This window comes from Arvicola amphibius, chromosome X (assembly GCF_903992535.2).
Source record: "Arvicola amphibius chromosome X, mArvAmp1.2, whole genome shotgun sequence".
Taxonomy (NCBI): Eukaryota; Metazoa; Chordata; class Mammalia; order Rodentia; family Cricetidae; genus Arvicola; species Arvicola amphibius.
This window is the reverse complement of record NC_052065.1, coordinates 135910184-135930181: the sequence shown is the minus strand read 5'-3', so window position 1 is coordinate 135930181 and position 19998 is coordinate 135910184. Positions and strand designations below refer to the sequence as shown.

General features: G+C 49.7%; 1 protein-coding gene across 2 annotated transcripts; it reads left to right on the top strand.

Annotated features, from left to right (window-relative positions):
• The first annotated feature begins 2214 nt into the window (after positions 1–2214).
• On the top strand, positions 2215–16995 carry L1cam (L1 cell adhesion molecule). 2 transcript variants are annotated; one of them, XM_038316832.1, is made up of 28 exons: positions 2215–2290; positions 5251–5265; positions 6135–6240; positions 6464–6663; positions 7747–7869; positions 7966–8136; positions 8755–8866; positions 8990–9174; positions 9324–9455; positions 9583–9726; positions 10311–10422; positions 10532–10698; positions 10781–10937; positions 11147–11271; positions 11426–11536; positions 11766–11963; positions 12209–12279; positions 12456–12678; positions 13906–14021; positions 14219–14420; positions 14511–14633; positions 14719–14892; positions 15039–15158; positions 15264–15425; positions 15782–15919; positions 16225–16297; positions 16393–16404; positions 16764–16995. In XM_038316832.1, the coding sequence occupies exons 1-28, from the start codon at positions 2215–2217 to the stop codon at positions 16993–16995; spliced, it is 3780 nt and encodes a 1259-aa protein (XP_038172760.1). The 2 variants fall into 2 exon arrangements, with proteins under 2 accessions (XP_038172760.1, XP_038172759.1); XM_038316831.1 differs by lacking the exon at positions 16393–16404.
• Positions 16996–19998: the final 3003 nt, after the last annotated feature.

Genomic DNA, 19998 nt, shown 5'->3' with positions numbered 1-19998 from the left:
CCAGTTCAATATACAGAGCATCAAAGCATCCTCCTAGACAGGACAGTCCTTCTTTGAGCTTCTCTTGCTCCAGTTCTCAAGCCCCTCCACCTCAGACCAGGGCTTATAGTTCCCAAGGCTGTTGTTTGATCCCTTGCTCTCTGATCTGAGTCTCCTACTGCTTCCTACAGGCCTTGAAGTCTAGACTAAGGCTGCCTGGGGCTGTCCGGCCCTGCTAGCACTGGCTTTGTTGGGGGAGGTGTTGGTAAAACAAAACCACTGTTCTTTTCCATTCTGGGCCCCAGCTCAGCTCAGCTCTTGCAGGTTTGGACTATTTTCTACTTCCCAGTGTTTAAGTCATTCCCTTGGCCTCCAGACCAGCCCTATTGACCCACCCTGGTGCTCTGCCACCTTCACCAGCTTTGGAGGGCAAAGCTACAAGCTGACTGCTGCTCTCAGATCACCCCCTTGTGTGAAATCGATTTGTGACTCCTAAGCTGTCCTAATGGAGTTCAGATGCCTTAACATGGCATTCCAGGACTCTTGACCTATCTTTTGGGTATACTAATTTTTCTTATATATTTATTAATTTATGTGTGTTTATGCCATGATACTTACTTGAAAATCAGAGAACAATTTAATTTATGGGAATCAATTCTCTCCTTCCATTCTGTGGGTTCCAGGGATCAAACTCATATTATCAGGCTTTATCTGACAAGCATATTTACTCACAGAAACATCTTGTAAATCCTCCTTACTGGCTTTTTACATTTGAGTGTTCTAGATGAAGCGCTCTACTTTCATAAGATCCTGCTTAGATGGATTTGTTGAGAGCATCCAGATTGGGGTTCAGGGCCTCTGGCTCAGTCACCCAGCACTGCATTCTCATTTGCTCAACACCCTTGCCTCTTTCGTGCCTTCTATTATGTCAGTCCAAGTGGCCTGTTTTCTCTCCTGATCCTTTTCTTGGAACTCCAATCTCTGGGCCCCACTGCATCCATGGAAACACACTTGGAATAACTTTCTCTTGAAGTGGATGCATCTAGCAGTTGAACTCTGAAGAAAAAAAAAGCACCAAGTGCTGAGACTACCAGACATGAGAGATCTTAGAAACACTGTTTTGGAAATATCCCAAAGCTTTTCATGACCCTGCCTATAACATGTAGCAGTAGGGAGGCCATAACTCCCACTATTGACCTCTGGGGGCTAAAGAGTAGCAAGGGAGTGCTTTCTTCTCTTTCTTCAAGTTCTTGAGAGCATGCTTCATCCCTCATCCTCGCTTCCTTTTCTTGAGTCTGTTCTATCTTAGGCCCATTTCCGCTTTTCCTATCCTGTTCCCCAAGCTTCCAGCTTGTAGGCACAAACAGCTCTCAGGGGTCATCTACTCTTTTGTTTTGTATAAAATGGCATAAATAGGATAATGTACACACATCATTCTTTACAATATTTTTTACCATGAGGACTTGACTTTATTATTACTTTGTCTGTTTGGTTGGTTGGTTGATTGTTTGGTTTTTCAAGACAGAGTTTCTCCATGTAAGAACCCTGACTGTCCTGGAACTTGCTTTGTAGACCAGGCTGGCCTTGAACTCTGCCTGCCTTTGCCTCCTGAGGGCTGGGATTAAAGGCATGCGCCACCACTGCCCAGTTCATTCAGCACTTGGAAAGATAACAATAAAATTACAAGCAAAGTTCTTTACACGTGTGTGAGCTAGGTAGGAGTCATAGGGATTCATCGTCTACAAGCACTTTCAGACACACTTGGACACCTGCTCACAGGTATATCAAGACACACATGGCTATTGGTACCCACAGAGGGGTTAATTGGGGCAACAAATTGATACTGGAGAGGCAGCTGGCAGGAAAGCACAGACCAAGAGAAAGGAATGAAAGGGAATATGGAATCCTAACCAAGGTGGTCTCTTACAGGTTTCACCTTCCAGGGTAGAATTGCTTGTGTAAAGAGGGGACAGGAGGAAAAGTGGGGGAAGGTTTCCATCTGGGGATGGGACTGAGGGAGGGGCCAAGATCTGGGCTTTGCCTAGATGTTAGTCATTAATGTCTGCTCCATCATTCTTCCTCTCTCCTCCCCCACCTTCCCTCCTCCCTTCTCTCAGTGCCCCCACTGTCAGCAGCTACCTACTGTAAGTCAACCACTAACCCCCTTCCCTTCGGCGGGAGGGTAAGTGAACTCCAACCAGTTGTGCTGCACCGAGCTGCCCTGGTACTAGGAAGATGGTCGTGGCGCTGTGGTACGTGTGGCCTCTCCTCTTCTGCAGCCCCTGCCTGCTCATAGAGATTCCTGACGAATGTGAGTAGCTGGAGGAAGTTTCGGCACCTCCTCCCACTGCTGTGCTGAGCCCTTCTTTATCTTCTGTCTCTTCACTTTCTCCCCATTTTTAGCCCTCACTCCTTTAGCATAGGGTGGACAAGAGGTACTCAGGACACTGTTTACCTTTAGAAGGACCAGAAGGAAAGCGTGGGGCGTGTCAGCACCATGGACAGGGACATGCATGCTTCCAGCACCACGGACAGCAGACAGCGCAAAAGACCTCTTTCTGGGACCTTAACCTTGCTCTCCTCTAATATGCACACCCACCCCTTCCTTTTTTTCTTTTTTCTTTTTTCTTTTTTTTTTTTTTAGAATGCACACCCCCTCCTAGCCTACTCTCTCTTCTGCTTCCATTCCCTCAAAACACACCCCAGGGATGAGGCAGCGAGGAGAATGGGCAGTACTAAGATCTCAGTTCTTTCTCATCTTGGGCCCTGAGTATCCTTATCTCTTAACTGAGACAAGAAAAGACACCTTGAAAACACCAGATCCTGACTCAACTGCCATCTGAATTCTTTTTGGTGTGTAATTATTTGGTGGAAGCAATGAAAAGGGCTGGAATGGGTGTCTATGATGCTTGGGGGGATATCACAGGTAAGTGTATGGCTATTGTGGAGTCTAGCTGTAGAATGAAACTAAGCTTTTGGGTTGGCTTGTGTATTTGTGTGTGTATAATGCATGTATTTTGACTGACCAGATGACTGTTGCTGGAGATTATTTTAATTTCCTATTTGAGTAAGTTTGTGAGTCACTTTAACTTATTTAGACGTCAAGTTTGTGAAAATGTTGAGGTATTTGCCTATAACGTTTCATCGTAGTGGGGTGGATATATGGGTGTATGGGTGAGTAGAGTATGTTCTCAAATGAGGAGTAGTTTTGCTATGATGGAATTTCCTCCTAAGTTTCAGCAAGAGTTGTTTTCTCACTGCTCTAACTGGTTGTCATCCTGTAGGAAAGAACCATATATGATGTACCATATATGATGGTGTTTATGCATATTGAGTTGCCAGACTTTAATCCCTGCCCACTTTGTCATCTTTGTCTCTGAGTCTGGACATGAAGAGAGACAAGCTCTGGAGCAGGGGTGGGGAAGAATGTGCCAAGAATAGGATAGGAGCCAAGCGAGGTGAGCTTTGGAGGAGGTGAAGAGAGACTGGTGGCACAGAGATTGAGGCTACTCCCTTACACATTCACTTATCCACCAGAGTTGCTTAGGGACTTATAAGTGTGGTTGGAAATATGAGCCAGACACTTGCTTCCATTAGATTCAGAGATGTAAATGGAATGGGACACAGCAACAGAAACACACACACAGGTGAAGATTTACACTTAAAGGAGCAGTCGTCTACACAAACATAAAGGAGCAGTTGCCTGCACAGACATGGGGGACTATATACACAACCCAGCAGTAAACACAGCCAGACAAGTATGCATGTGTGCTCTAGGAAGGCTTTAATACATACACCAGCAGACACGGGACATGCACATTCCGGACATCCATGCCTGTGCCAGACCCCAACTTTTGCACATTCACTGACATATAGTGGTCCTTCTTCCCTCTCTGCCTTTCACTTGTCTTTCAAGGTCTGCCTCCTAATCTGAAGTGCCAAGGCCTTATGCTGGGTATCAACCTACCCTACTGCCAGATGGACTGGTTCATCTTGCCTGAATGTGTCTCTGTGTGGTGGGGGCAGGGATAATTTAGAAAAAGTGGCAGTGAGGACAAACAGCTAGGCCAAGAGACCACAGCAGCTCAAAGGCTGTCCTGCACAATGAGCAGCCCTTGGTACTGACTCTGATACGACACAGCAGGCAGCCATGTTGCCTCCCTATTGAGACCTACGCCCCACCCCGTCTTTCCTTCCCCAGCCTCTCCAACCCCCTTTGTCTCTCTTCTTGTTTCTTTCACTTAGTTGATTCCCCTCATCCTGTCACTGCTGTCAGTCTCTTGCTCTCAAATTGGCTCCTCCCCAGCTCATAGACCTCTGTGGTGTTCCTAGGGAGACCTTTTTTTCTCTTCTGGGAGCCTTACGCTGAAATTGGAGTCTTTTGTAGAGTCAAAGCTTTCAGAGCCAGTTCCTATTCCCCTTCTCCCCTCCCTTCATTCCTCTTCTGCTCAGTAGAGTCCTGGGCTTGGGGCAGCTCCTCTGCCCTAGGGAGCTCGGTGGCCTCCTGGAAGGAAGGATGGAGAAAAAGAGCACTGGCACAGGTCCTGCGGGTTATGGAAACTCAGATGCTGGCAGGGCCTTTGGGGAGGGCTTGAGGAGGAGGGGCGCCAGGCTCTGAAGGCTGGGCCTTCCTAATTGAAAACACTGAACTGCACTAATTGGATTAGGAGGGAAGTGGGCTGGAGCGGGGAGGGTGACAGCTGCCAGGCTGTCTGCCTCCAAACCTTCCAAGGCATCTTGGAAGAAGGTTAGTTTTTTGGGCCTTACTCAACCTTGCCAGAGACTATAATAGCAGTCTTTTGTTTTTGTTTGTTTGTTTGGTTGGTTGGTTGATGTTTCAAGACAGGGATTCTCTGTGTAGCTCTGGCTGTCCTGGAACTAGCTCTTGTAGACCAGGCTGGCCTCCAACTCACAGAGATCCACTGGTCTCTGCCTCCTGAGGGCTGAGGTTAAAAGCATGTGCCACCACTGCCTGAGCAGTCTTTACTAAAGGCAAAAGTTCTGTATTTCTGGACCTACAGATCCTGGGACTCCATCTGGTGGAATCTTTTTTCTTGGACATTGTGCCAGCTAGAGATTCTGTCCAGTGACCCTTGAGCTTTACCTGCCATTGCTCAGCTCAGCCTGTGTGTGCCCTCTTATTACCACCACCATAACCCTTCCACTTCTCTTCTTGGGAGTCTGCTCCAGCTTGCTTCTCCTGCATTGGACCCTATTGTGACTGTTCTCAGCATTTCTCTCCCTTCTCTCCCTTGCTGTCTGGATTCTCAGACAAAGGACACCATGGTAAGTTGAGGAGTGGGAGTGTGTATTTGAAGGTCACAGAGAGAGGAGGAAGGGCCTTGGGCTGAGCCAGCACACCTCTGTCCTGCATATTAGAAGTCACTTTGCTTTCTTTTAGTGCTGTAAGTGGGTGTGGTTGGGGGCTTTTTCTGGCTCAGATCCCTTGTCCCTTAACTCAGTCCAGAAGCTCCTCTTGGCTTCTCTCACCTGAGTTTAGCATCTTTGCTCTCTCTCTGCTTCTGCTGGAATTTCTGCCACTATCACACTGCTTCTGTCTATTGCTGTCTCTCTGGTGCCACTAGGAATTGTTCTTCTGTGTCAGTTTTTTGTTTGTTTGTTTTGTGTGTTTGTTAGTGTGTGTGTGTGTGTGTGTGTGTGTGAGAGAGAGAGAGAGAGAGAGAGAGAGAGAGAGAGAGAGAGAGAGAGTTGGGAGGGTTAAAGACAGGATTTCTCTGTGTAGCCCAACTGTCCTGGAATTCTCTCTGTAGACCAGGCTGGCCTCAGACTCAGAGATCTTCCTGCTTCTGCCTCCTGAGTGCTGGGATTAATTATGTGCACCACTACAGCTGGACTGGAATTGTTTTTTCCTTTTTCTTTTTTCTTTTCTTTTCTTTTCTTGACTTTTTGTTCTTTCTGTCTCTCTAATTCAAGTACTAACTAGTCATACTTAGCTTCTGAGAGCAGATGCTATCTTTTCTCCATTCCTCATGTGCACATTTCTGATTCCTTGTGTCTCTTAGCTTCTCCTTATATGCATATCCTCGCTGGCCATGAATTTTTTAAAGGACCCTGGTATCTTCAGGATGAGACAGGGATTGAGGCCATGGTACTAACTTGGCATAAATTTCCCAATTTTCTTATTTTGTTTCCAGTGATGGAGCCACCTGTCATCACGGAACAGTCTCCACGGCGCCTGGTTGTCTTCCCAACAGATGACATAAGCCTCAAATGTGAGGCCAGAGGCAGACCTCAAGTGGAGTGAGTAACCCTCATCTTCTGAGCCTCTGACTGCTGACCTCAACCTCTAGCCCACAAGCCTCCCTAACTTCTAAGTCTAGAAGCCTCAGATCTGGGCTGTAACCTTGAGTCCCTGCCCACCCTGGCCCCACCCCCTGGGGCTCCCTGGCTTCATAACCTCCAGCCCTATCCTGTTGCAGCATGTTTTGGGTGCCAGTACTTCTCATCCATGCTCTGCCCACAGGTTCCGCTGGACGAAAGATGGCATCCATTTCAAACCCAAGGAAGAAGTGGGTGTGGTGGTGCATGAGGCACCTTATTCTGGATCCTTCACCATCGAAGGCAACAACAGCTTTGCCCAGAGGTTTCAGGGCATCTATCGCTGCTATGCCAGCAATAAGCTAGGAACTGCCATGTCCCACGAGATCCAGCTTGTGGCTGAGGGTGCGAGGCACTGCAGGGCCAGGGAGGGCTTGGGGTACCTAAGAGGAAGGCCCTTAGATTCCAGACGCTGGGTCCCGGGGGCCTGGCTGACAACCGCTGTCCTCGCAGCTGGTTGTGTGGTGATTGAAGTACCTGGGTACCCTGGTAGCCCTCATCCCACCCCAGCTGTCCCATTGCCCCTTCTTTTCTCTAGTAGTCTACTCCATCTTGTCACCCTCTTTATCTCCACTGAACTTGGGTTCATCTCATTGTCCCTTCCTTCTCTCAGTCTTTCTCAGTGCCCACCTTGTGATTGATGCTGGTGGCCTGGGAACTATGGCCTGGTTGAATGGGTGGGTGACTGCCTAAGGTCTATCTAGTCTGCCCTTCACCTATCTCTGTCAGAGTTACTCCTTGGCTTGGGCTTTGTGGCTGTTGTTTCTGCCTGGGTTCCTCTTCTACTTCTTAGTTTATCTCTGTCAATCTCTGCCATTCATCTTCCCCTGGTTTTCCTTCTTTGGTCTGTGCTGTCTTCCACTCCTCTTCTACAACATCTCTAACTTGGCTTCTCCATCCTCTCGTTCCTGGTTCCTGCTCTAGGGCTCTGTCTTTATCTGTGTCGCCCTTTCCCTGGGGTTTTTCTTCTACATTCCATCCTCCATGAGCTTTCTGCCTCCTGAGCACTTTCCTCTCCTTTCCCTGCCCCTTCAGTTACCTTGGGAACCGTTACCATGGTTTCCTGTGTCAAGATGATGGAAGGGTCTGTGACTCCCGCATCCCTTCACAGCTCCCCTCCCCCACTGCTGCACCTCAGCCTCCCCCTACCATTCTTATCCTTTCCTCGGGGTGGGTGGGAGAGCTGGGAACTGTGGTGGATTAACCATTCTTGGCCACTTGACCTTCTGCTTACCATCTCTTTGCCATGGAACCCCCCCATCTCTACTATGGGCCTCAGAGGCATCCAGAATTTTTGCCTCCCTTTATGTGAATTTCCACTTGGCCCTTTCACACCCTTGCAAATCACTAAGACAGTTCTCCCTCCTCCTTCTTCCTGTCTTCAGCTGTTTTAACAAGGATGAGAGTGTCAGCCTCTGTCCTTTCCAGGTGCCCCCAAGTGGCCGAAGGAGACTGTAAAGCCTGTGGAAGTGGAGGAAGGGGAGTCAGTAGTTCTGCCTTGCAACCCTCCACCCAGTGCAGCCCCACTCAGGATCTACTGGATGAACAGCAGTGGGTGTCAGAGGAGCTGCTGCCTGGGACATGGGGGCTGAGGGCTGGGGTCTTCTCCGACAGATTCTCACTTCTATCTCTTTGTCCCTTCTGCAGAGATTTTACACATCAAACAAGATGAGCGGGTGTCCATGGGCCAGAACGGAGACCTGTATTTTGCCAATGTGCTGACCTTAGACAATCACTCGGACTATATCTGCAATGCCCACTTCCCTGGGACCCGGACCATCATTCAGAAGGAACCTATTGACCTCCGGGTCAAGCCCAGTAAGTCCCAGAAGCTTTGATAACCCTATCTCACATTTTTCTTGACTTCCAGCCTTGCCTCCAAGAAAAGAGACACACAACCTCCCCATACATCCTCAAAAGCAGTATGGCTCTCAACTTTGTGCACTGAGACCCCCCCTTCCCATGTGGTGAAGGCAGAAATGGACATGCTTTTTATGCTTTTTTATTTTTTTGAGACAGAGTCTTACTCTGTAGCCTTGGCTGGTCTGGAACTTGCTATATAAATCAGAATGGCCTTGAACTCATGGAAATCTGCCTGCTTATGCTTCCCAGGTGCTGGGATTGTAGTCACGTGTTACCAAACGCTGCTAAAACACTGTTTATAAACAAAAAATAGTTTCACTCTGTAACCCAAGCTGGCCTTGAACTAATGATTCTTCTGCCTCAAATTCATGAATGGATGTTGATATTACAGGTAGGGCCTCCACACCCATTGGGCATCCTTTTTTTTTTCTGGAACCCAGGGCCTCTTGAATGTTAGGCACACTTTTTATCCTGCAGCCATTGTTTTTAACATAGGAGCAAGCAAGGGCCTAGGGGCCCACTGGGATGTCCGAGTCCTCCAAGTATGCTGATTCACTCCCTTTTTCCTGTTAGCCAACAGCATGATTGACCGGAAGCCACGCCTGCTGTTCCCAACAAACTCCAGCAGCCATCTGGTAGCCTTGCAGGGGCAGTCATTGATCCTGGAATGCATTGCTGAGGGATTGTAAGTGTGGGCTTCTAGGGTGGAGGGCTGGGGCTGGGTGACCCCAGGAAGCTTAGGCTTCAGGACTGAGTGGTTTTGTTATCTCTTCCTTCTCTTCTCCCTTGGCATTGTGACCCTGGACAGCCCTACACCCACCATCAAGTGGCTGCACCCCAGTGACCCTATGCCGACACACCGTGTTATCTACCAGAACCATAATAAGACCCTACAGCTACTCAATGTTGGTGAGGAGGATGACGGAGAGTATACCTGCCTAGCTGAAAACTCACTGGGCAGTGCACAGCATGCCTACTACGTCACTGTGGAAGGTATGAGCCTGGTACACCATTTCCCAGCCATCACAGGCTCAGAATGGCTTTCAGATGGCCTGCAGTGTCCACTGTCATGGGAGAGGACAGGGCCTGCATTAAGGGCCAGATCAGGCTTTAGGTTTAGGTGGCTCTCTCCTTCTGCTCAGCTGCCCCATACTGGCTGCAGAAGCCCCAGAGCCATTTGTATGGACCAGGAGAGACTGCTCGCCTAGACTGCCAAGTCCAGGGCAGGCCCCAGCCAGAGATCACCTGGAGCATCAACGGAATGCCTATGGAGAGTAAGCAGGGCCTCAGCAGTGGTCGGGTGTGTGGAGAATACAGGAAACCATCAAGGAGGGTGACAAGGGGTCTCAGCACAGCTCAATATTCTGACCTGGACCTTTGGGCCCTGCCTGTTGCACACAGAAGTGAACAAGGACCAGAAGTACCGGATTGAGCAGGGGTCTCTGATCCTGAGTAATGTGCAACCAAGTGACACAATGGTGACCCAGTGTGAGGCCCGCAACCAGCATGGGCTCCTGCTAGCCAATGCCTACATCTATGTTGTCCGTGAGTGCAGTGTCAGCAGGCTGTGTGGCCTATCTTTTGCCTGCCTTCCCTCCCCTGTCCCTTCTTCTCTCCCACCCACCTGCCTATCTTTGCCTCATAGCTCCCATTCTGTCCCTTCAGTCCACCAAAACTACTCAGCTATAGCTTCTTGGAGCTGCCTTGCTCCTTGCTAAGACTTTCACCCTATTTCTCCTTCATCCTCACAATAGTTGGGCGTGGGAGTCATAGTAAGGACAGGATCTTGTCATCATGTCTGAGCAGAGGTGTACCCTGGACAAGGTGTAATCCAAGATAGTCTGATGCCTTCTGTCACAGAGACTCAGAGAGATTGTTGGCTGGGCGGGAAAGACTTTGGACAAGACACTGGCTGCTCTTTGAGACCAAATAATTGGGAGAATCCTGGTGACTAGAGTCCATGCAAGGATAAGGAGACCATATAACCAAGGCTAAGAGGGACAGCCTGGAATGGGGAAGCCCGTGAGCATGACTCCCAAGTGTCTGTGTGCTATCTGGGGAGTCACTGATTTCTCCCATACTTGGGACCCCTAGACCTATCCTGTTTCCTGAGACTGTTCTTCTCCTAGAACTGCCAGCCAGGATCTTAACAAAAGACAATCAGACATACATGGCAGTTGAGGGCAGCACTGCTTACTTGCTGTGCAAGGCCTTTGGAGCCCCCGTTCCCAGCGTTCAGTGGTGAGTGCCCATCCTGTGGAGGCTTCTAAGCTATTTCCTCATCTAAGGATTCTAGGAGGGCAGGGAAGTCAGGCTGGTTAGTTCAATACAGACCTTCTGCTTGCTCTAGGGTGGATGAGGAAGGAACCACGGTGCTTCAGGATGAACGGTTTTTCCCTTATGCCAATGGGACCCTGGGTATCAGAGACCTCCAGGCCAATGACACTGGACGCTATTTCTGCCAGGCTGCGAATGACCAGAACAATGTGACCATTTTGGCTAACCTGCAGGTTAAAGGTTAGATAATGCCCAGACATGACTGTTAGACCTCCTAGGAGGTAAGGTTAAAGTGACTTCCCCTCGCTTTTGCTTCCCTCAGAAGCAACCAAGATCACACAGGGGCCCAGGAGTGCAATTGAGAAGAAAGGTGCAACGGTGACGTTCACGTGCCAGGCCTCCTTTGACCCCTCTTTACAGGCCAGCATCACTTGGCGTGGAGATGGCCGAGACCTCCAGGAACGTGGGGACAGTGACAAGTGAGGTTCCTCAGCCCCAAACTGGGCTAGGTAGAAGCAAGCAGAATGAAAAAAAAATTGGGAGGCAGACATTGTAGCCTTGTCCAGGCAGGAGGCACTACTGCTCAGAGAGAGAACATAGTGGGGCATGGTGAGACAAGGAAAGGGGGCAGGAATGACAGGAAAAGTGAATCTGCCACTAGCCAAGGGCATGTGTGCCCCCTCCACAGGTATTTCATAGAAGATGGGAAGCTGATTATCCAGAGCCTGGACTACAGTGACCAGGGCAACTACAGCTGTGTAGCCAGCACTGAATTGGATGAGGTTGAGAGCAGGGCACAGCTCTTAGTGGTGGGTAAGTCCTAATATAGTGTTAGGTACAAAGGGTACCTCCTTTTGGTCTACCATGTCCAGGCGCCTATTGCTGGACATTCTAAGTTATGGGTGGGGCTTATGGACAAGGCCAGAGAATCCACTCTCAATGAGAATCCACCCTCTGTGGCCCTCAGGGAGCCCTGGGCCAGTGACCCACCTGGAACTGTCTGACCGCCACCTGCTGAAGCAGACCCAGGTGCACTTATCTTGGAGCCCTGCTGAAGACCACAACTCTCCCATCGAGAGTAAGAGACCTGAATGTCATATCCCCCTGCACTGTCCCGGACAGTTCTCCCTCTTCCTGGGACCCTCTTCTCTTCCAGAATCATAGCCACAGGATGGCCTGCCTCACTGAGGCACATGCTTGTTTCTCCAGGGAGCTTGTGTTCCTTTATAGCACCCTCCTCTTTCTTGCCCTCCTCACTAAGCTACATTATATGCTCATTACTCCACTGTGGATCTGTTTCTTGGCAGAGTATGACATTGAATTTGAGGACAAGGAAATGGCTCCCGAGAAATGGTACAGTCTGGGCAAGGTGCCAGGAAATCAAACCTCTACCACCCTCAAACTGTCCCCTTATGTCCGCTACACCTTTCGGGTCACTGCCATCAACAAATATGGCCCCGGGGAGCCCAGCCCTGTCTCTGAGACTGTGGTCACACCTGAAGCAGGTAAGCCAAGGCAATACCCTCTTCTAGATCACCTGGAAGGAGTGCCAGTCATTGGGATCCAGGTTCTGTGGAGAGGGTTTGGAGAGGTGCTGTGCCCATGCCCTCTGCTTCCAGGGATTCAGGGGGCAACAGGGAAGTTTGTGCTACACTCTTGGGGCTGCTGTTTTATTGCTTCAGGGGCCATCGCGGGACATTTGTTCCTTGTTCTTGTTACAGCACTGATAGGCTGACACTTTACTTTCCAGCCCCAGAGAAGAACCCTGTGGATGTGAAAGGGGAAGGGAATGAGACCAACAATATGGTCATTACATGGAAGGTGAGGGTCCCTACCCTGATTTACATTATGGACATGAAGCCAGGACCCAGCTCTTTGCTGCCCCTTGACTGTGCTAAAGAGGAAGCCAATGTCTGGGGAATATCTGGCCTGGAGGACAAGGCACAGAAGATGGGAGCTCTTGGCCAATGGGCTTCTTTTCTGCTGGCCTCCTCCAGCCCCTCCGGTGGATGGATTGGAATGCTCCCCAGATTCAGTACCGTGTGCAGTGGCGCCCACAGGGCAAGCAGGAGACCTGGAAGGAACAGACCGTGAGCGACCCCTTCCTGGTGGTGTCTAACACTTCCACCTTTGTGCCTTATGAAATCAAAGTCCAGGCAGTGAACAACCAGGGCAAGGGCCCTGAGCCCCAGGTCACCATCGGCTACTCGGGGGAAGACTGTGAGTACTAGAGTGGGCATGGCCCATGCCAAAGGGTGCAGAGGCTGGTGGCCAGAATCTTCATGCATGTCAGCCTGTGCATATGTGTATTTCATCCCCCACTTGCCATTGTCAGCCCCCACCTCTCAGTGTTTCAATTCCTACAATCAAGGGCATGCATTCCCATAGATATTGCGATGTTATGAAATTCTGTACAGCTCAAATTGCTGCATGTCTGCCATTAGCAAGAAATAGCAGCCACTATTCCAGCTGAGTGAACCAGCACTATCTTTGACAGCACTTCCTCTCTCTGATTCAGGGAATATTTGGTATAGGCTGAGCATCCCTCATCAGAAAATCCCAACTCTGAGACTGGAGCTAAAATATGGCGCCCTAAGTGGGAAATTCCACACTCGACTTTTTCTGTTGGATCAGTGAAAACACAGGCTTGCTAAAAATAGTGTAGTATATATATATATATGGCTGGGATACACTTCATTTGTTGGAGTGCTAGCCTAGCATAATGAAGGCTGGATTGGATCCCCAGCACCATATAAAGCAAGCATGGAGATGTACCCCTGCAATCCCAGAACACAGGAGGTAGTGTCAGGAGGATTGGAAGTTCAAGACCATCCTTAGCTACATATATATTTTGAGGCCATCTTGGGCTCCAGGAATCTCTCTCTCTCTCTCTCTCTCTCTCTCTCTCTCTCTCTCTCTCTGTATGTATGTATATGCATATATATATATATATATATATACACATACATATATACTAAAGCTAAATATGTCATTCCAGAATTTTGGAAACAGAGGCAAGAATTAGATGATACCCTGGGATACATAGTAAGTTCCAGGATAGCCCTAACTACAGAGAGAAATGCTGTGGATTTAGACTTAGAACCTATCCTCAAAAACATCTTATTATGTATATGCAAATATCTTAAAACATAAAAGAATCCAACTCACTTCAGTCCCAGCATGTCAATTAAAGAGCCAGTTACCAGAGCACGATCCCATGCCTTGTGGGTTTCCTTGAGTCTGGAGCATCACCAAATGGTAATTTTGAGCACCCACTTAGGATTTTTTGTGTGATTTCTCTGTGTAAGTTAGTGCTTTCTTCCTGAAGAGCCCTATTCCTCACTGACTAGTACCTTGTGTAGCATACAGCTCCCTTTCCTTTGAGGCGTCTTGCCTGCTGGTTCAGGTGGGGGCCTGTGTCTTCTCCAAATAAGTGGCTGTTTTCAGACCCCCAGGTGAGCCCTGAGCTGGAAAACATCACAATCTTCAACTCAAGCACTGTACTGGTCAGATGGAGGCCTGTGGACTTGGCCCAGGTTAAGGGCCACCTCAGGGGCTACAATGTAAGGACTCAGGATATGGGGAAAGCTAAAGAGGGATGGGATAGGGCTGAGGGCTAGGAGTCTGTCATCTGGGAGCAGCTCTCCTGAAAGTTCTTGGGTTGGAAGAAAGGGCTTATGAGAAGAGTGGTGAGGATCATGTGTTGGAGGTCCTGTTGAATGATTTCTGCCATTGTGAGATCTGTTGGCCATCTGTACAGGTAACATACTGGTGGAAAGGCAGTCAGAGAAAGCACAGCAAGAGGCATGTCCACAAAAGCCACATGGTGGTACCTGCCAACACCACCAGTGCCATCCTCAGTGGCTTGCGTCCTTACAGTTCCTATCATGTGGAGGTACAGGCCTTTAATGGGCGAGGCTTGGGACCTGCAAGTGAATGGACCTTCAGCACCCCAGAGGGAGGTGAGTCTGACACCTCACCCTGTGCCTACATCCCCTGCCCCTTCTCCTTGGACTCAGGTGAGGACCTGCTACCCTTCTGTGCTTCCACAGTGCCTGGTCACCCTGAGGCATTACACCTGGAGTGCCAGTCAGACACGAGCCTGCTACTGCACTGGCAGCCACCACTCAGCCACAACGGAGTGCTCACCGGCTACCTTCTCTCTTATCACCCCTGTACGTGCACTGTACCTGCTATGGAGGCTCAGGGACGCAGAAAGGCCTCCAAGGCACTAAGCCAGTCCCTTGCTTCTCTCCACAGTGGATGGGGAAAGCAAGGAACAGTTGTTCTTCAACCTTTCGGACCCAGAGCTCCGAACTCATAATCTCACCAACCTCAACCCTGATCTGCAGTACCGCTTCCAGCTACAAGCTACCACCCAGAAGGGCCCTGGTGAGGCCATTGTGCGTGAAGGAGGCACCATGGCCCTATTTGGTGAGCTGGAACAAGGGTTTGGGGATGTTAGCCTTGAGGGCTTCCCTTGCTTGACCCAGGGAGAAGTTTGATTGGGGGGGGGATAATCTAAGGAGAGTGGGCCTTTGAAGGTCTGTGTGGTCCCCCTCTGCTCCTACATTCTCCAGGCAAGCCAGATTTTGGCAATATCTCAGCCACAGCAGGTGAAAACTACAGTGTGGTCTCCTGGGTCCCTCGGGAGGGCCAGTGCAACTTCAGGTTCCACATCTGGTTCAAAGCTTTGCCAGGTGAGTGCAGAGAGATATTCCTGGGGCAGGGAGCCAAGGCTCTGTCCCCTGACCCCAAGGTGTCCCCAATCTTCCTGCTAAGTCCCCTGCCACTGTGCTTTGCAGAAGGGAAAGTGAGCCCTGATCGCCAACCTCAGCCTCAGTATGTAAGCTACAATCAAAGCTCCTACACGCAGTGGGACCTACAGCCTGACACCAAATATGAGATCCACCTGATGAAGGAAAAGGTGGTCCTGCACCATCTGGCTGTGAAGACTAATGGCACTGGTGAGGCATTGGGGCCACCATCTAATGCCAGGAAGCCTTGGGCGCCACTGCCGGGTTTGTTGCATGCATCCCTTAGCAGCCATGATCCATTGCACAGCTCTCACCTCCCTGAAATCTAAGTGTGCTTTGGACAGTGTGCCTCTCCCTATACCGTCTACAGAGGGTTCTCTTCCCTCTCTCCTTCTCCTCTGCTACTGAGGCACCTTCTGGCCCCCTATAGCTTCAAGTGAGTCCTGAGCACCAGACCCTAACTCAGAGGCTGCTGCTCAAGCTTAGGAATAAATGTAGTGTGCCCCTTGGCAGCATAGCTCATCCCAGGGTCTGGACTTTGTCTCCTTCCCGCGCTGTGCCTTCAGGCCCCGTGCGAGTTTCTACTACAGGTAGCTTCGCCTCTGAGGGCTGGTTCATCGCCTTTGTCAGCGCTATCATTCTCTTGCTCCTCATCCTGCTCATTCTCTGCTTCATCAAGCGCAGCAAGGGTGGCAAGTACTCAGGTAACTCTGGAAAATGTACAGGTTCGGGTGCAGCTGAGGGTAGAGAAAAACCACCTTGCCCCAAGAGCCCCAGCTTGGGAATGGCAGGATAAGCATAGTAATAGAGGTGGGATTCATACCACAGGCCAAGGCTGCCCTCTTCCCAGGCTGAGGCTGCAGAGGCCTATGCCCGTGGCAGCTGGACTGGCATGGGTTGGGTGGGTCACTCTGAAGGCTTCTAAGTGTTGTCAAGGACAGTGCTGGGGGATCTCACAGCAAAGGGACTCAGAATCTGAGGGTGAAGTTAACTCCTGGTATGTCTGTAGTGAAAGACAAGGAGGACACTCAGGTGGATTCTGAGGCGCGGCCCATGAAAGACGAGACCTTTGGCGAATACAGGTGAGCAGGGGAAGGAGCAGGGGTTTTGACCGGGCTCTGCCTGACCTCTTCTTACCCAATTCCTCTCTCTTTTCTCTGCTTCGGGGTGACTTCAGGTCCCTGGAGAGGTAAGGTGGAACAATGGGGATGTACACTTAGAGCCCAGGGACTGAGAAGGACCCCCATTTTTGCCCTTTTGGGGAGAAGTCAATGCCTAGCTATTCTCATGCTAAAATCCTACTTGCTGGGCCGCCTATCACCCTCCTGGCTGCCTTTAACCCCAAGAAAAGCCCCAGGAGTAATAGGCACAGGCCCTGTGACATCATGCATACAGCCTGATCTCCCAGAAGTGTGTCAAAATGAGTTCAGGATTTCCTGTGGGGTCAGGCAAATAAAAGAGGGCAAGAACCTACTAGGGTTACTGCTGGGGGGTCTCCTGCCAGGACCCTTGCAACATATCTCCTTCCCCCACCCTCTATCCCTACAGTGACAATGAAGAGAAGGCCTTCGGCAGCAGCCAGCCATCTCTTAATGGAGACATCAAACCCCTAGGCAGTGATGACAGCCTGGCCGATTATGGGGGCAGTGTGGACGTCCAGTTCAATGAGGATGGCTCCTTCATTGGCCAGTACAGTGGCAAGAAAGAGAAGGAGGCAGCAGGAGGCAATGACAGCTCAGGGGCCACCTCTCCTATCAACCCTGTAGTAGCCCTAGAATAGTAAGGGTTAGCAAGGTGAGGCAGGCCAAGCTGGGCCCAGGGCCAGAGGTGCAGGAGAGCCCAGGGGCCAAGGCACTTGGCCGATGCACCATGACACTTACCTACTGACCTTGGGATTGAGGCCCCTTCCTCTTTCCATAGCCCATGGAAGACTTGACTGGAGCAGAGGAGAGAAACTGTGGCTTCAAGTCTCCCTTTTAAGCACCCGCTACCCTTTTATTGCCAAAACCCAGCTGCACCCTTTCCTGGGCATACGCTGCTTTGCCCCAGCTTGGGGCAGTTTACTCCCATATCAGGGATCTTCAGGTGCTGCCTTGCTGACCCATTTAGGCAGGGAGGCCACAGTTTGGGGGAGATGTCAAAGGAGTGTCCTCTGAAGCATCTCTGAGATGCTGTCCTTCTCACTCTCTAACTGGGGACAGGTATGGTGGGGTCTCCTCAGGACTAGATTGGCACCCCTTTTTTCTCCAGCCACTCCCTGGCTAGCCTGACTGGGGACAGAACTCTGTCTCCACCATCTGCTCCCTTTTCTTTGCCATTTTTGCTCCAATCAGGATGGGGAACTGGGCAAGCTGGCCACCTGCATAGAAGAGGCCATCTGGAAAGCCCAGAGTCCCTCCCTCCCCTTTGTACACTGGGTTCACACCGTCCTCCCTTTGCTGTTCCACCTTTCAGGACACACATAAATACACACACACACACACACACACACACGCACGCACGCATGCACGCATGCACGCACGCACGCACACACATTGCCTTCGGTACCTACCAGACAACATCAAAGTGGCCTCTGTCACTGCCGGAGATAGGCACACCTCTTCCTACTGGCACTAGCTGGGTTTCTCCCTGCCACAACCATACCCCAGGACCCCTTTGCAACCCTGCCTGCCCCCAGTTCTTGTCCTCAGCCCTTTCCCCTGTCCCCCACGTTGGGAATGTAAATACACCATGACTTTGAAAGTTTGCCCTTGCCCTTTGCCCATATGCCACTAGTGTGTAAGCAGATGTCTGAGTCTCTAGGTGGTTTCTCTGTTTTATAGCAGTTAGCTTTGATGGTCCCACACCAGGAAAAAGAAAAGCAGACAAAAAGGGGAAGAAAGCAAAGATTGGTTCTCCCAGCATTGCTGCGCTTCTGCCCAGCAGCTGTGGCTTCCCTGTATGCCTTTGCTTGGTCTGTTGATGAACCCTCTACAAAAAAACAAAAGTATATATATATGTGTACATAATATCAGAATTATAACAGGCAAATAAAAACCTGGAAATGAAGAAACCTTTCATCATTTTATTTTTTTTTATTTTTTTTTTCGAGACAGGGTTTCTCTGTGGCTTTGGAGCCTGTCCTGGAACTAGCTCTTGTAGACCAGGCTGGCCTCGAACTCACAGAGATCCGCCTGCCTCTGCCTCCCGAGTGCTGGGATTAAAGGCGTGCGCCACCATTGCCCGGTTCATCATTTTATTGAGTGAGCACTTACTCCGCTGTACCATGCTGTGGAAGCTCCATCCCTGAGCAGGGGATGTCCTGAGGTCTGTGCTCAACCCTGTCCCACAGCCCCAATCCTGCCTTTCCTATTTCTTCCCAGAGTTTGGGCATTCCAGCCTACTACCAGGCCTTGTTATCCGAACCCTTGGGTGTTATTATCACACTGTGGGCCTTAAGGCCCCCTTTCTACTGATGGCCTCTTTCTATCATTTTTTTAAGATTTATTTATTCAGGGGCTGGAGAGATGGCTCAGAGGTTAAGAGCATTGCCTGCTCTTCCAAAGGTCCTGAGTTCAATTCCCAGCAACCACATGGTGGCTCAGAACCATCTGTAATGAGGTCTGGTACCCTCTTCTGGCCTGCAGACATACACACAGACAGAATATTGTATACAGAATAAATAAATAAATATTTTTTAAAAGATTTATTTATTTATTTATTTGTTATGTATACAGTGTTCTATCTGCATGTATGACTGCAGGCCATTATAGATGGTTTGTAAGCCATCATGTGGATGCTGGGAATTAAACTCAGGACCTCTGGAAGTAACAGGCAGTGCTCTTAACCTGTGAGCCATCTCTCCAGCTCCTTGATATCAATTTTAGTTCTTATTGTTACAACCCCGTATTCCTAAAGGAGGTAAACACAAGGGCAGAGTGTAGCTGAGAGCCTTGAAGTCTTAGAGCCCTAAGCAACCTCCTGGCCTGTACCTTGGAGCCTTTTTCTTACCCAATAGGACACAGCCAGTAAACCCACCAGCAAGTGTCTCCTTGGCACCTTAGGTTCAAGCAAACCAGCAAACCAGTTATACCTGGTGTAGTCTAGGAGTATCCAGCCTAGGAGTATCCAGCCACCTAAATCAATGGAAAGCCAACATAAGGCTCACCCTCCCCTCCCCCCCAGGATTTCATTTAGTGTAGACTGACCTGGAACTCACTATGTAACCAAGGCTGCCCTTGAATTCCTGATCTCTTGACTCTACTTCCTGAGTGTTGGGATTACAGGCATTCACTGTCCCCCCCCCCCCAAGTACTGGGAACTAGAGTCTTGCTAGGTGTCTTAGTTAAGGTTTCTACTGCTGTAAAGAGACACCATGATCATGGCAACTCTTATAAAGAAAACTTTTAATTGGGGGAGGCTTGCTTACAGCTTCAGAGGTTCAGTCCATTATCATTATGAAGGGGAGCATGGCAGTGTGCAGGCAGACATGGTGCTGGAGCTGAGAGTGCTACATCTTGCAGGTAACAGGAAGTTGACTGACAGTCATGCTGAAGGAAGCTTGAACAAAAGAGACCTCAAAACCTGCCTCCACAGAGACATGCTTCCTCCAACAAGGCTACACCTCCTAATAATGCCACTCCCTTTGGGGGGTCATTTTCTTTCAAACCTCCACACTAGACAAACAATACTCTGCCACTGCATTACCTCCCTAGCCGTCTTTTCATTTTTTTAAGTTCTCGCTAAATTACCCAGACTGGTCCCAAGGTCAGTTTGTAATCTAGGCCAGTCTTGAACTTGTTAT

Bases quoted from the DNA above. Each gene is read 5' to 3' on its own strand.
- L1cam (XM_038316832.1), top strand. From the start codon at position 2,215: ATGGTCGTGGCGCTGTGGTACGTGTGGCCTCTCCTCTTCTGCAGCCCC. The intron at 11,537-11,765 runs GTAAGAGACCTG...GTTTCTTGGCAG, and splicing joins CCACAACTCTCCCATCGAGA to AGTATGACATTGAATTTGAG. The intron at 15,426-15,781 runs GTGAGGCATTGG...CTGTGCCTTCAG, and splicing joins TGTGAAGACTAATGGCACTG to GCCCCGTGCGAGTTTCTACT.